This window comes from Nicotiana tabacum, chromosome 16 (genome assembly GCF_000715075.1).
Source record: "Nicotiana tabacum cultivar K326 chromosome 16, ASM71507v2, whole genome shotgun sequence".
Lineage (NCBI taxonomy): Eukaryota > Viridiplantae > Streptophyta > Magnoliopsida > Solanales > Solanaceae > Nicotiana > Nicotiana tabacum.
In genome coordinates, this window is record NC_134095.1 from 102318306 (window position 1) to 102332117 (window position 13812).

The 13812-nt window shown below is 38.7% G+C and overlaps 1 protein-coding gene across 2 annotated transcripts; it reads right to left on the minus strand.

Moving 5' to 3' along the window:
* Window positions 1-2913: 2913 nt before the first annotated feature.
* Window positions 2914-5885, minus strand: LOC107819401 (probable lipid phosphate phosphatase 4). 2 transcript variants are annotated; one of them, XM_016645509.2, is made up of 8 exons: window positions 5683-5885; window positions 5007-5241; window positions 4546-4633; window positions 4332-4441; window positions 3888-3978; window positions 3598-3786; window positions 3424-3483; window positions 2914-3313 (listed from the first exon to the last, which is right to left on the minus strand). In XM_016645509.2, exons 1-8 carry the CDS (start codon window positions 5688-5690, stop codon window positions 3234-3236), a joined length of 861 nt encoding a protein of 286 aa, XP_016500995.2. In that variant the 5' UTR covers window positions 5691-5885; the 3' UTR covers window positions 2914-3233.
* Between the last annotated feature and the right edge of the window lie 7927 nt (window positions 5886-13812).

Genomic DNA, 13812 nt, shown 5'->3' on the forward strand with positions numbered 1-13812 from the left:
ATGAGAGCTGACTTGGAAAATGTACCAGCGTTTCTGTTGCAGCTGCCTCTTGTTCATGGTAGCCTTAAATTCATTAAACTTTGTTTTATGTAACTTTTCAAATAGAAGATGTATTTGTTTCATATCGGTTTTGTAAATTCTACTCTTAGAAGCTCATAATTTGTACTACCAGTCCTTGGGAGGTGTATAAGAGATCATTTATTTTTCCTCAGTATGTTATATTTGTATTGGACTTGATGAGTTGGCTTACCTAGCGGGATGGGTTAGGTGCCATCACGACTAGTTGGATTTTGGGTCGTGACAAGAGTCTAAGAAGATTTTGGAACATAAATTTTATAAAAGGAGTGTGTGATTAAAGAATAATAGATATATTATAGTACAGTAAAAAATTATCGGCATCGGGTATTTACACTGTCATGCCCCAAACCTGGGGGAGGCATTGCCGGCACCTGATACCATAATCTACCCGAGCGCACCACTCTGTAACTTTGAATCCTGGAGGGGTAACCCTTAACTTAGGCCGACGAGACCTACCTATAAGAAGACAATACCAACCAAGGTTGACAAGGCCATACACTAAAATCATCTGAAGATAATATCTAACTCACCTGAAGGGTAAACACACCCAAACATATATACATAACTTTGCAAGCCGACAAGGCTGCCATGAACGTCTACAACCAGCAATACCAAAATGAACATGTACATAGGGCCGTCATGGCCACAACACTAACATACAAAACTTACAAGAATAGTCTATAAGCCTCTAGAGATAACATGAATATATCATGGTTGGAATATGGTCCCGACCTACCCATCAAGTCTGTATATACAAAATGGACTCTAAAGTCTAGACCTGGTAACTCCAAGAAGTGAAGCTTACCAATCAAGTTGATATCTAGCTTTGTCTACTGGTAAAGTCTATACGGCTGTCTATCAAATCTGCAGGCACAACGCCCCTCGCAAAAAGGATATCAGTACAAAATAATATACCGAGTATGCACGACAATAGAATGGTCGCATTTGCAATGGCCATTTCACATTTGTGATTTCTGCATCGATGTTGGTTTGCATTTCTGGACGCAAGTTGTCGTATTTACAATGAATATTTTGCATATGCAACATCTGCAGCTGGAAAAAGAAAAATTTTCAAGCTTTAGCTTATTTTACTCTATTATTAGTCTGAGACTATGCATGAAGGCGATTTTTAGTGGATTTTCACCCCCAACTTCTAAGGTTATAATTTTAACTTGATTTTGATTTATTTCTATGATTTGTCATAGATTTCATCCTTAACTCTAGGATTTTTAAGAGTAAAAACTGGAATTTTGAGTAGAAACTTAAGATTAAATTTTGGAGATTTAGACTTTAATTTGAGGTCAGATCTTGAAGCTAATCACATACTTGGACTCGAGAAAGAATGGGTAGTCGGGATTTGATCTTGATTTTGTATTTCGACAATGTAGGCCCAGGTTGACTTGTTGTTGACTTTTCTAAATTAGGTAAAGATGGATAATTTTTTGTACTTGTAGAGTTCCTTAAGCTTGTTTTGACCTATTTGAGTATTAATTGACTAGATTTGAGTTGATTGGAGGCTTGTGCCAAAGGAAAAGCGGTATTGAAGAGTTAATATGTTCTGAAAAGAGGTAAGTATCTTGGTTAACTTTATTTGAGAGAATTAGATGGTACTTGGGTCTATTTTCTACGTGATATATGTTTGGGGACGGCGTAAATGCATGGTGACGAGTATATATGTATTTCCCATGGAAAAAGTATGTGGGTAGAATTAGCCTTATTCATGTCTTGTTTGCTTCATATATATTGTTCTTTTATGCTTTAATAGTTTGTGAGACTACTAGATTATTCACATGCTTATTAGTAATTATGCGTAAGATTTGGTTGAGATACTTGGGCATTATAGTTCTTGAACACATTGGCTCGTCTATTGGTGCAAAGGTTATGATTATCTCTCACGTTGAGTTGTTATGTTTGATCACTCTTCTTGATGTTGTTATGCTTCTACCTTGCTTAGTATTGTTTTATATATATGCTTGGGTGAGGAAGAGCGGATTGCCCGAAGGGTGATTTTGTGCTTGTGAGGAAGAGTGATTTATGCATAAAGGGTGTTTTCGTACTTCTTGACATTCTTATTATTATTGCACGATGGGTATTTTCATGCCGCATTATATATATATGATTATCTTTTTGTGCAGATTCAGGCATTGGTTCCGCAGAGTTTCGAGAGGTGCTTAGCTTGGACATTTTGGAGACTCAAGGTAGTGCTGCATATCCGTTCACAGGCTCTGGAGTCAGTTCATTATCTTCACTACTATTTATTTGTATCAGACAATATTGTATTCATTTCAAACTTTGTATTTAGTATTCCATAGAATTCATGCACTCAATGATACCAATCTTGGAATGTTTTGTAGACAGTTGTGATGGTATTAGACTTATTATGTATATTCAGGAGCTTATTCTCTTTATTTATGATATTATGGTGTTGAATGTCTAGTTTTGCTTCTTTATTTTACTGTTAAGTATTGGCTTGCCTTGCAAGTGAAGTTACGCGCCATCACGACCTCTTGATTGCGATTTTGGATCGTGACAGTAACTCTGTTTTGTAGATTTCAAAGAGTTGTTGTATTTTTCACCGTTGTATTCCTACTCTTAGTAGCTCACGCATTGTGACACTAATTCTTAGGATAGTTTGTATTAAATTCTGCATTTTAATTTCATTATTATATGATGATCTTTATCTTGACTCGTAGTTGTGTTGGTTGGTTCGCCTAAACGGTTGCGTTAAATGCAATCACGACTTAGTAAGATTTGAGTCCTGACAGATACCTTAGGTGATCTTACATTTGTATACAGGAGGAATCCTCTTTCATCTAATCTAGGAGAAGATCGATGCACATGTACAAAAATCCCATTTTTCGTAAGGCCAGGAGCCTGTACGTTCATACCCCCATGGAAAATGAGGAGGCAAGGAACCATGTCCGCTCGTTGTACAGCTCTTTTCTTCTAAATATACAGGTATGAGTGCAGGCTGAGCCACCATAAGCTAGATTTTAACAAAAAGAAAAAGACAAAAGGATTAAATGATATCTTTGCTATTTCGACGAGGCTTTGGAAATTTTTAATAATCTCCTTCCATCTCCATCAATTTCCAGATCTTGCATTACATGTCCACGCCTGGATGACTGAGCGTTCCCTCTTGTATTCTTGTTGCATTACACAGTGTCCATTTCTACTGATGAAGAATGGAATCCATTTTTCTCTCTCATTTTAATAGATGCATGAGGTGCCCACCCTGGTTTTGCAGGGAAAAAGAGAAAGAGGAATCAGAAAATAACTAGCATTGTTAACACTGAACTAAGAGAATCACAATGATGAATTCCGTTGTTGGAGACTAGCATGTACCATTGATATCATGAGGGAATGGGAAGAAAAGCAGATAGCATAAAGAGGCAACCACGGTTCCTGGAACAAAATATCAATGAGATTCTCATAATAGCATAGCCAGAATTTGACAATTGAAAGGCACAATATACAAGATTAAGTGAATCCATACAAGCACAGGATAGTTGAACCAACCTATAATGGATCCAGTGAATACATCTGTCCAGTGATGCCAATAGTCATCAACCCGAGAAATTCCGACTAATGCAGCAAACAGTAAAGGAAGCAGAACAATGCAGAGTTTTGCAGCATGGCCTCTTCTGTCAAAAGCCTTCACTTTTCCGCACAGGTACCACGATAGGAACGCAAGACCAGCAAATGACCCTATATTTTGTTAACCAAAAACATAATAACCATTATTAACTGAAATTAGAAAAAGAACAAGAAAAATGAAGACTGTGAGGAAAAAATGGAGAACTACTGACATGAGGTATGTCCACTGGGAAAGCTTTTATATCCTTCTTTCACAATATTTGGGTCTCCATGACACTTAACATCCCCATTAGCTTGAAAAGCCTGCGCATGAATTGGGAAATGTATCTTTTAAAGTAAAATTCGTTTAAATATTGAAAACAAACTTTTTGGATTTAAGTGCTATGTTACAACAATCTCGCAATAAAAGACGCACAACCAATCCTACAGTGTAAAAGAAGAAAAATTATACAGGATTTATAAGGTTCTACTATGATGAAAGCAAGGCAATACAATCTCACGAAATCTTGACTTTCTGTTCCTAGCACAGACCTCACATAATATTCACTTAGGTGGTACCACAAACATTTCTCAGTTCATAATTTGGACCCCGTGAAAAAAATTATCAACATTTCAAGCCACATTAATATGCTAAAGTATGAAAAAGGAGAACATACCTCAACTCCATCAGGGAAGCACCTATAGTAGAAATTTGGACGTGGACGACCAACAGCATCTTTGATACTATCGGTGATTACTGCAGCCACTAGAACAGAATAAAAGACACCTACACTTGCAAGAGCAAACTGGTCAATTTCTTAGTATTAGCTAGAACTAAAATCCAAACAATAAGAGACTGCTTTTTTCCTTATAAACATCAAGAAAGCTCACCCAATATCGCATGATGCAGATCATAAACATCCCTCCTGTAGTGATAGTAAATGAGAAATACTGTGCATGGCAGAACTACTGCAAAGATCTGTTATAGTGGGAATTGAAATTATCAAAACAGTAAGGGAGAAAAAATAAAAATAAAATGAAATACTCATTTCTACCACAAGGCAGAAGATTGTAAAAGAGGGAGTATAATCGATTGGAGGTAAAGGAATTATTGAGCTTTTAAAGCCATAACAGTAGTACAGTTTAACTTCAATACACTATTGGCAGTGTAAAACATTTCTATGTTATCAGGTCACATTAAAGGTAGCTACAAGTAATAATCCATAATAAGCGAGATTAATAACCAGAAAAATAAGGCAGACAACTTGCTAAATCAGGTGATTAATAACTGACAATATGAAAATTATTCACACAATTATTATATATAAGTTAAATACAAAGCAAACACGTACAGGAACGGCCCACATTGGTATTGTGTCGTGCTCTTTGAAGGGAAATTTCAGATCTTCTAACATTTTTGCATTAGTGTAGCGATTGAAAGGCTGAATGTAGTTTAAGAAGCCATCCATTGCAACAAGCACAATTAAAATCAACCAGTCACATCTGTGCTTTTTGGCCACCTTAGCCCCATGGGATCTCACCGTGTGCCCTCCAAACTCTATTTCCGGCATCTTCACCCGTATTATTCTGTTCCAAAATCATCAACATGAACAAGAAAGTTATGAGTGGATAACATAAATGTTGCTCAAAAAATGAGGCATTGTGAAAATTCCAAATTCAACAGTTTCTTGAATTATCATTTTGTATCATCAAGGAAAATCACCAAAAATGTTTAAATTGGAATCTTTAAATCGTTTTATGGATGCTGTTTATTCATGAACAGCATGTATAATCAGAGATTGGCTAGATTCAGTTAAGGCTTTTAAGACTAATTAAAATATGAATGTCTCCTAGCTGGCAACAAATTAAGAATGAAAGACAATCATCAAAAGTCATTCGATACGACTATCGTCAATGTAACAAAGAACATATAACAATGATGTAAATTTCTTAGGAAGACGAGACCTAGGATAATTTCTTAGAAAATCATTAAAATGTGTGTATGTAAAAAACGAGTAGGAAGAGAACCTTTTCATTCAAGGTAGAGTTGCCGGAAGAATTCAAGAGAAGGACGGAACGAGATAGTTCAGAGGCTAGAAGTTGCCTTTTAATAAAAATGCAAATTGAATAGATAGACAAGAGAAGGAGAGGACGATGTATTCCTGGGTTGGAGAGCTTTTCCTTTCCAGGAACACATGCAATTGGAAGGGACAAATGTTCTTTGGTGTATTAAGACACTCGTTTATTTCATTTTCACCTCTAATAAAAACAACGGGTCACACGCAACTCGAATTGTTGTACACAAAAGTATTCAGCGTCAATAACTTGACAAACCAACCAAATCTTGACAATACATTAAGGGTGTGTTTGGTACGAAATAAAATATCTTTTAATTTTTCCTTGATTGGTTTAAATATTTGGATTTTTTTTTTCTAATGAACTCATTTTTCTCTAATTGGAGAAAAATAACTTTCCTATCAAAATGAGAGAAAATATTTTTCATAACTCTCTTTCAACCTCCCCACCTCACCCCTCCACTCCCCACCACCCACAAACCTCCCCCAATCCCACCTCCTTCCTCCCCCCCAACCCTCGCTGCCATCCCCGGCACCCCTACCCTTGCCACCACCAACCCGACCCCTAAACCCCGGCCTACCACTCTCCCGGCTCTTACCATTTTATTTTTATAGTGTTTGCTTAAATTATTTATTATTAAAAAAAATGATATCTAACCAAATACCAGAATATAAATAACAAAACTACTAATTTTCCAAAATGATATTTTCGAAGGAAAACATTTTCTTTCAAACCAAACACACCCTTTAAGGAAAATATTAAGTGTAATTAATTTTTTTAGTTTTTAAAACAAAATTCCCTAGTAGTACTTAGTAGAATACTAAAACTAATATTCATAATTTAAAGTAGATATATAAAATTAGCAAACATATTTGCCAGGTCAACTATGGCTAGTTAATAAAGAACTCATCCTCGCTAAGAGTGAGGAAATCCTTCTTCGATTATTTTCGAAGTGCCCTCCTTTTTCTTTTGACAATTGATATCCTCTAGACACTTTTCGTATCTGAATTTTCGTACTATTAAGATTGACTATATAAGAGTGTGGCTAATGTGGTAAAAAAAAATCAATCATACTCTTTTGGATCCCTTTTTTTTTTACAAGTTGGAATTCAACTTCCAGCAGTACGAATTACAGTTAACGCAATAAATATTTTTATAGGAGAACAAAATGAAGTTAAATCACAGCTCTTGTTGTATGGGCTAAAAATTATCATAATTATACGTGAGTTTATAGCGTCGATCTCGAGTTGGCACACGTCCAACTGGCTTCGCAGTTGAACCAGCTGATCCTGATGGTCGTGGTATTGGGCCTCCACGCCCTTACCCAACTCTAGCTCCTCCTCTTTTCTCCTCAACGCTCCCTCGAGAATGCTGAATTTCTTCACGGCCGCCATTAGCTCCTCGTCGTTCTTCTTCAGCTCTTCTCTCAAGGCCGACATGTCGCCTCCTTGCAAAGTTGGCTCCGAAGGTCCCGGTACTTCCCACAGTACTCCTCGTACTTAACCTTCAACTTCGTATATTTTGCCTCTTCTCCCTCCGAGCACTCTCAATTTCCAGAATAACAGTCTACAAATAAAAGGAAGGCAAAAGTTAAAATATGGAAACAAGTTAAGATGAAGGAAAAAGAATGATAAATAACCACACTTACTCTATGAGCCAGACCGACAAAGTTCTTCGACAAAGTACTATTGGTTAACTTATTGAGAGTCTCACGCTCATCCTCGGAGCAACGGGGACCGAGAACGGGAACCACCTCCTCGGTATTTCTCAGCAAATCACAATCCATTAGAATCGTGGTGGTCCTTGAGCCCTACTCCATCCTTACCTCGATCTAAGTGAGCCCCTCATCAATCCTCCTGAGATCGTCAGGGTCCATGTCGGTACCTGATTCATCGCCCTCATCGATAACGTCCTTTCCTCTGCCCTCGTTGCCTTGGAAAACATCTACTGCCGGCCTGGAAGATGAGGCCTCTTCTTACCCTGCAGGCACGGAGCTGACACTAAGCGTCCTCCCCATCACCATCTCCTCCTCGGGGCATAAAGGCACGCCTTCATCAGCCTTTTCTTGTTATGGGGCCTCGTTGGTCGCCCCAACATCATCTCCAATATGTATTTTTGCTATCTCCCGAAACGTGAATTCACCTTCTATTAAATTGACGGCCAAATAAACTCCCTATCCTACGTCCTCAACCTTCCATTTGTGGGGCCTCAAGTCCCCATCATGAGGAGAGACTTCATCATCTTCATCGATGAGTGTAAACGAGGAAGGAGCAGGCACAACAACTGAGATGGGGGCGGAGACGGAAGGCACAACAGCCGAAATGGGGGTGAAGGCGGATGACGTAGCAATCCTTCTCCTTCTAAACTTGGGCACGGGCGCCCTGTTCCTTCTTGTAGCCCCGCTGACAGAACCTAGAAAAAAAGCGTAAGAATTAAATGCAATGACATAAGCCACTACGAATACGATAATGACCAAAAGAAGAATATTACTTGTCGAGGGGAGAGCCGGTTTGAACTTCTGGAAGAAGCTTGGCCACTCACAAATCCCCATGGTGTAGGGGAGAACTTGCTTATGCTAGTCAGCAAGGCACACCACCAAAGGAGGAGGACGACTAGTAGCTTTAGAAGAAGAATATGTTTACCGTGAAAATGGTAATAACAATTAAATTTGTTAATGGAACTCTAAAAATATGTGATCTATTTTTATGCTAGTTGTCGCGCCCTCTTTTTCCCTTTTTGCATCGGAAAATTGAGTTTATGACATTTTTGGGGGTAAGACAACTCATTCCTTTTGGGAACTGGATTTGCATTTGAAGAGTCGCCACCTAATGATTTAAGGTGCATTAGGACACATATAGGGTTCATTTCTAAGTTTGTTTGATAACCAAAGATAGGGTAAGGACTTGAAATTATCCTAAGGTGAAGGTGTTAGACACCCTCAGGATCCACAAATGTGGTTCCTGGCCAGACAGTTTTTTTGAATTTTGTACAATTAGAAGACAGACAAAAATAGGCTCACATAGTAGGGGATTTAAGTTTGAATACATAAGAGTTTGAAACAATTATTAAAATGCGAATTTTGAAAAGGAGTTTCTAAGTTTATTTATAATATAGATCACATCAATGTGATACCCAGTATGACACTCCTCAGAAGAGGGGATACACGTGGTATTAGCGCACCGGTCATCATATCTACCCTTCCCACCCCGTTAAGGTATTAAAGCGCGGATTGGTCTCGACCTCTATTGCATGCTATTACCCGTCCCATTCCTCTCAGTCCCGGAGGAATTTAGGACTACTATTCAATAGGGAGGATTTTAGGTTGACCCTTGGGTTTTAAAGGTAAAAACGCTAAGGCGACATATAAAACACATAGGACTGCATATTAGTGGAAACATATAATCAATTAAAAGGCTTATATATACCTCCACAGACAATGCACATAAATAACATGACTTAAACACAATTAGGGTCAGAATTTAAAGTACTAAGGCAGGATGTTTTAATTGTTGAAGCAGACCAATTTAGTACATAACTCAGATAAGAAGTCTGAATCAGGCCTGTCTGCTGGTTGTAGCAGTTGCTAATTAACAAAGGCGGATTCAGTTTTATCATTATTACCTAAGACTTGCCTAAGTGTGTATTGGTGATGTCCTATGAGCATAATATCTATTACTGATTAGGAGTACATCAGAGCAGTGATTAATTTTTAAATAGGTGATTTGGATCCTATAGGCATGCTTTCTAAACCGTATAAATAAAAGGAGTAGGTTGCTTAAACTGATTCAGAACAGTATGAGTGAAACTGATTTTTTTGACTAAACTGGTTTTAGATCCTATAGACATGATTTCTATTATAGCTGATTTTAATTCCTACTAGCATGGTATCTAAATATTAAAGACTGACTTGGGCCCTATAGGCATGGTGTTTAAGTGTGGAAGTAAAACATGCAAAATTTATTAAACAGATCCTATAGGCATGTTATCTAAGTGTGGAAGTAAAACATGCAGAATTTATTAAACAGATCCTATAGACATGTTATCTAAGTGTGGAAGTAAAACATGTAGAATTTATTAAATAGATCCTATAAGCATGTTATCTACCCTTCTAATAGCTGAAGCATGCATAATCACCCCATCCCTTTTCACTAGCCAACCCCAATATTTGTTACAAATTATTACATACCAAAATAACTGAATTATATTAGAAAAGTGCAAAATAAGAAGTTACAACCATAGGAAGCATGATTCTTGACTTCCTCTCTAAGTTATGGAATAAACTACCTCAAATGCCAATGATGTTCAAAGCCTTTCTCACACCTGGGTGTGTCAAATTTCCTAAGGGTCTCAAGGGACCCCGGGCAGTGCTTACACCCAGGTTTGCATAACTAGACAAAAATGAGTGCAGTGTGGAAGGGCCAGCTCTTATGTGTCCAAGTTTAGAGGGAGCTCAAGTATCCCAAGGTAAGGCTCACACAAGAGGGGCAGAACCCAGGTTCTAAGAATATAGTGGAAGTACAGAACATAGTTGAAAGAAATTTATTTAAAACTGGGTTGGAAATAGTAAGTAGTAAGGGTAATTTGAAAACAGTAGTAGTAAAACTCAAACTACACAGAATTAGTAGTTACACAAAGGGGTCAATGGGGTTTTGGGAGTACATTGTATGAAGCATATGACCCCAGAAAGGGTCAGGTTCGGGTCATGCACAACAATATCTAATGCTGACATGCCCACAAACCAGCCAGAGAACACAAACACATAGAGGGGATATGGGGTTTGGGATTCATAAGTCAGCAAACACATAACAAGTGACTGACAGAGTACATACATAAGGAAACATTAATTTAAAAGGGGAGGGAGCATATTACAGCATACTAGTAATGAAACTTGACTGCATAAACAGGAGCAGAAACAGGCAAGAGTGAAAGAAACTGAAACAACTAAAGAAAACATGTTGTTGTGGATGCTTGAAAATTAACTAGGACATACCAGTAGAGAAGCAAGTACAAAAAGAAAGAAATAAGCTAGATTCCACAGTCTAGCCTTGGCTTTCAGCCGGCTAGACAAAGTAGTAGCACAAGTAGTAGCAGAAAAAAGAGAGAAAGTTTTTAGTGTAAGTGTGTGTTCTGAACTCAATTTTTTTTCGTTCCTTTGAAAGAAGAGGGGATGGATATTTATAGTTTTTGAAAACGAGTGAAAAGTAAGGTAATAAGTAAAGTCTTAACACAAACATGGAAACAATCACAAGTCATAATCAATTAATACAAGTGATTCCCTTTAATTAAGGAATCGCTGTTTAACGGGTAGTAGCAGGCTTAATTAAGGAAAGAAATCAGTTTGGGGATAGATTGATTATTGCCACATTGCGGTGTTGCGATTACTGGGATCATTGTGACATACATGGCATCATTGGTGTATTGTGATAGCAAACGTTTGCAAGTGTAATAGTTCGGAGTGTCATGTTACTGAATAATGTTTGTCCCATGAGTGTATAGTATGTTTGATGATTTCGCAATCCAAGTGCCTGCATCTAAAGAAAAATCATGAGTTTTGGAAAGGGGGGAGGTTAGTTCGTATCCCTGCTGGCTTTGCTTGACCTGCTCGGCTTTGATCTAGTGATACTATATGTATCGTTGGGGTAGCGTTGCTAAACAAAGCAATTTTAGTAATAAACATGCATGATTTCGTCAAAATATGATATAAGTATATAATTAAGATAGCTTTTCAGATGAACCGACGACTGTGACGTGGTTCGGGACATTGTAACCTCTCCTAATACGGAATTTTACGGGTGGTCCTCAAAATTCTACCCCAGTTTGATGGGTTGACATTTGTTACTGTTGCTAGTGCAGCGATTTGCTAAGATTACTTCAGAATTTTGAGGCTCCTCTTTAAAATTCTGCCCTAGTTTCCAATTGCGGGGGGAAATGAAATTTTTATTGAATTGTGACCGAACCCATAGGGCTGCCTACGTATCCTCTCTTAAATAGGAATCAGGTTAGGCATAGTTCAATTTACATCATATAAGGGAATCATAAAGGTTACACATAGTAACGCTTGACTGCATCTGAGTTCATTGGCTTTGGCCAAACTTCTCCGTCCATTTTTGCAAGTATGAGCGCTCTTCCTGTCAGAACCCAGTGAACCATGTATGGACCCTGCCGGTTGGGAGAGAACTTCCCTTTGGCTTCATTTTGATGCGGAAAAATTTTCTTTAACACCAGCTGCCCCGGTGGCAAACTGCATTCATTCTCTTTCCATCTATAAGGGCTAGTTGCTCATAACAACTTTTCACCCACTCTGCGTCGTCGAGATCGGCTTCTTGTATGATCCTCAAGGAAGGAATTTCTACCTCGACAGGAATGACTGCCTCTATACCATAAACCAGCATATAGGGGGTTGCCCCGGTTGATGTGCGAACTGTTGTGCGATACCCCAATAGAGCAAATTATAACTTCTCGTGCCACTGTTTATGCTTCTCTATCATTTTCCTCAATATCTTCTTGATATTCTTGTTGGCGGCCTCTACAGCTCTATTTATCTGAGGCCTATAGGCTGTGGAATTCTTGTGTTTGATCTTTAAGGTTTCACACATAGCTTTCATCAAGTCACTGTTGAGGTTGGAGCCATTATCAGTAATGATCGACTCTAGAATCCCGAATCGACAAATAATGCGGTCGTGGACAAAGTCTGCCATGACTCTCTTAGTTACTGCTCTGTAAGATGCCGCTTCGACTTATTTGGTGAAGTAGTCAATTGCTACTAAGATAAACCTGTGCCCGCTGGAAGCGGCAGGCTCGATTGGTCCAATAACATCCATTCCCTAGGCGGCGAACGACCACGGTGAGCTTGTTGCATTAAGCTCATTTGGAGGTACCTTTATCATGTCCACATATATCTGATAGCGGTGGCACTTCCAGACGTACTGGATGCAGTCTGTTTCTATAGTCATCCAAAAGTAACCAGCCCAGAGTATCTTCTTTGCCAAGACAAAAACCGTTCATATGTGGACCACAGGTCCCATCATGAATTTCCTCTAGTAGCTTGGATGCTTCCTTTGCGTCGACACACCTTAATAGTCCTAAATCGGGAGTCCTCCTATACAGGATTCCTCTGCTGTGAAAGAAATTATTGGACAACCTCCGAAGTGTACGTTTCTGAGTAGGATTTGCAAGCTCTGGGTACTCTCCTTTTGCCAAATATCCATTGATATCATGAAACCAGGGCTTTTCGTCTGCTTCTTCTTCAACATGGGCATAGTAAGCTGGCTAATGATGGATCTTTACTAGAATGAGATCAATGAAATTATTGTCTGGATGTTGTATCATAGATGACAGGGTAGCTAATGTATCAGCGAACTCATTCTAAACTCTGGGAACATGTTGGAACTCCGTCTTTGTGAATCTCTTTCTCAATTCCTGTATATGATACAAATATGGGAGTATCTTGGAGTTCTTGGTTGCCCATTCTTCTCGCACCTGATGTATAAGTAAGTCTGAATCTCCAATCACTAGCAGCTCTTGAACGTTCATGTCAACGACCATTTTGAGTCCTAGGATGTAGGCTTCATACTCGGCCATATTGTTGGTGTAGAGGAATCTGAGTTTGGCAAACACCGGATAATGCTGACCGGTTTCTGACACTAGGACTGCTCCTATGCCAACTCCTTTGAAGTTTGTTGCTCCATCGAAGAATATTCTCCAACCGTCATAGGATTCTGCAATGTCTTCTCCTATGAATGATACCTCTTCATCAGGAAAATACATTTTCAGGGGTTCGTATCCTCCATCCATGGGGTTTTTAGCAAGGTGGTCTGCCAGTGCCTGTCCCTTGATTGCTTTCTTAGTTACGTAGACAATGTCAAACTCACTCAACAGGATTTTCCACTTGGCCGACTTGCCGGTGGGCATGGGATTCCGAAAGATGTACTTCAAAGGATCTATCATTGATATGAGATACGTAGTATAGGCACAGAAGTAATGTCTTAGTTTTGGGATACCCAAGTCAAAGCACAACAGGTGCGCTCTAATAGAGAATACTAGGCCTCGTACGGGGTAAACTTATTACTGAGGTAATAAATG

Coding starts and splice junctions, on each gene's coding strand:
- LOC107819401 (XM_016645509.2), bottom strand. Junction 4,634..5,006: donor TACCAATGTGGGCCGTTCCT/GTACGTGTTTGC, acceptor CCACTATAACAG/ATCTTTGCAGTAGTTCTGCC. Junction 3,979..4,331: donor GCTTCCCTGATGGAGTTGAG/GTATGTTCTCCT, acceptor ATTCATGCGCAG/GCTTTTCAAGCTAATGGGGA.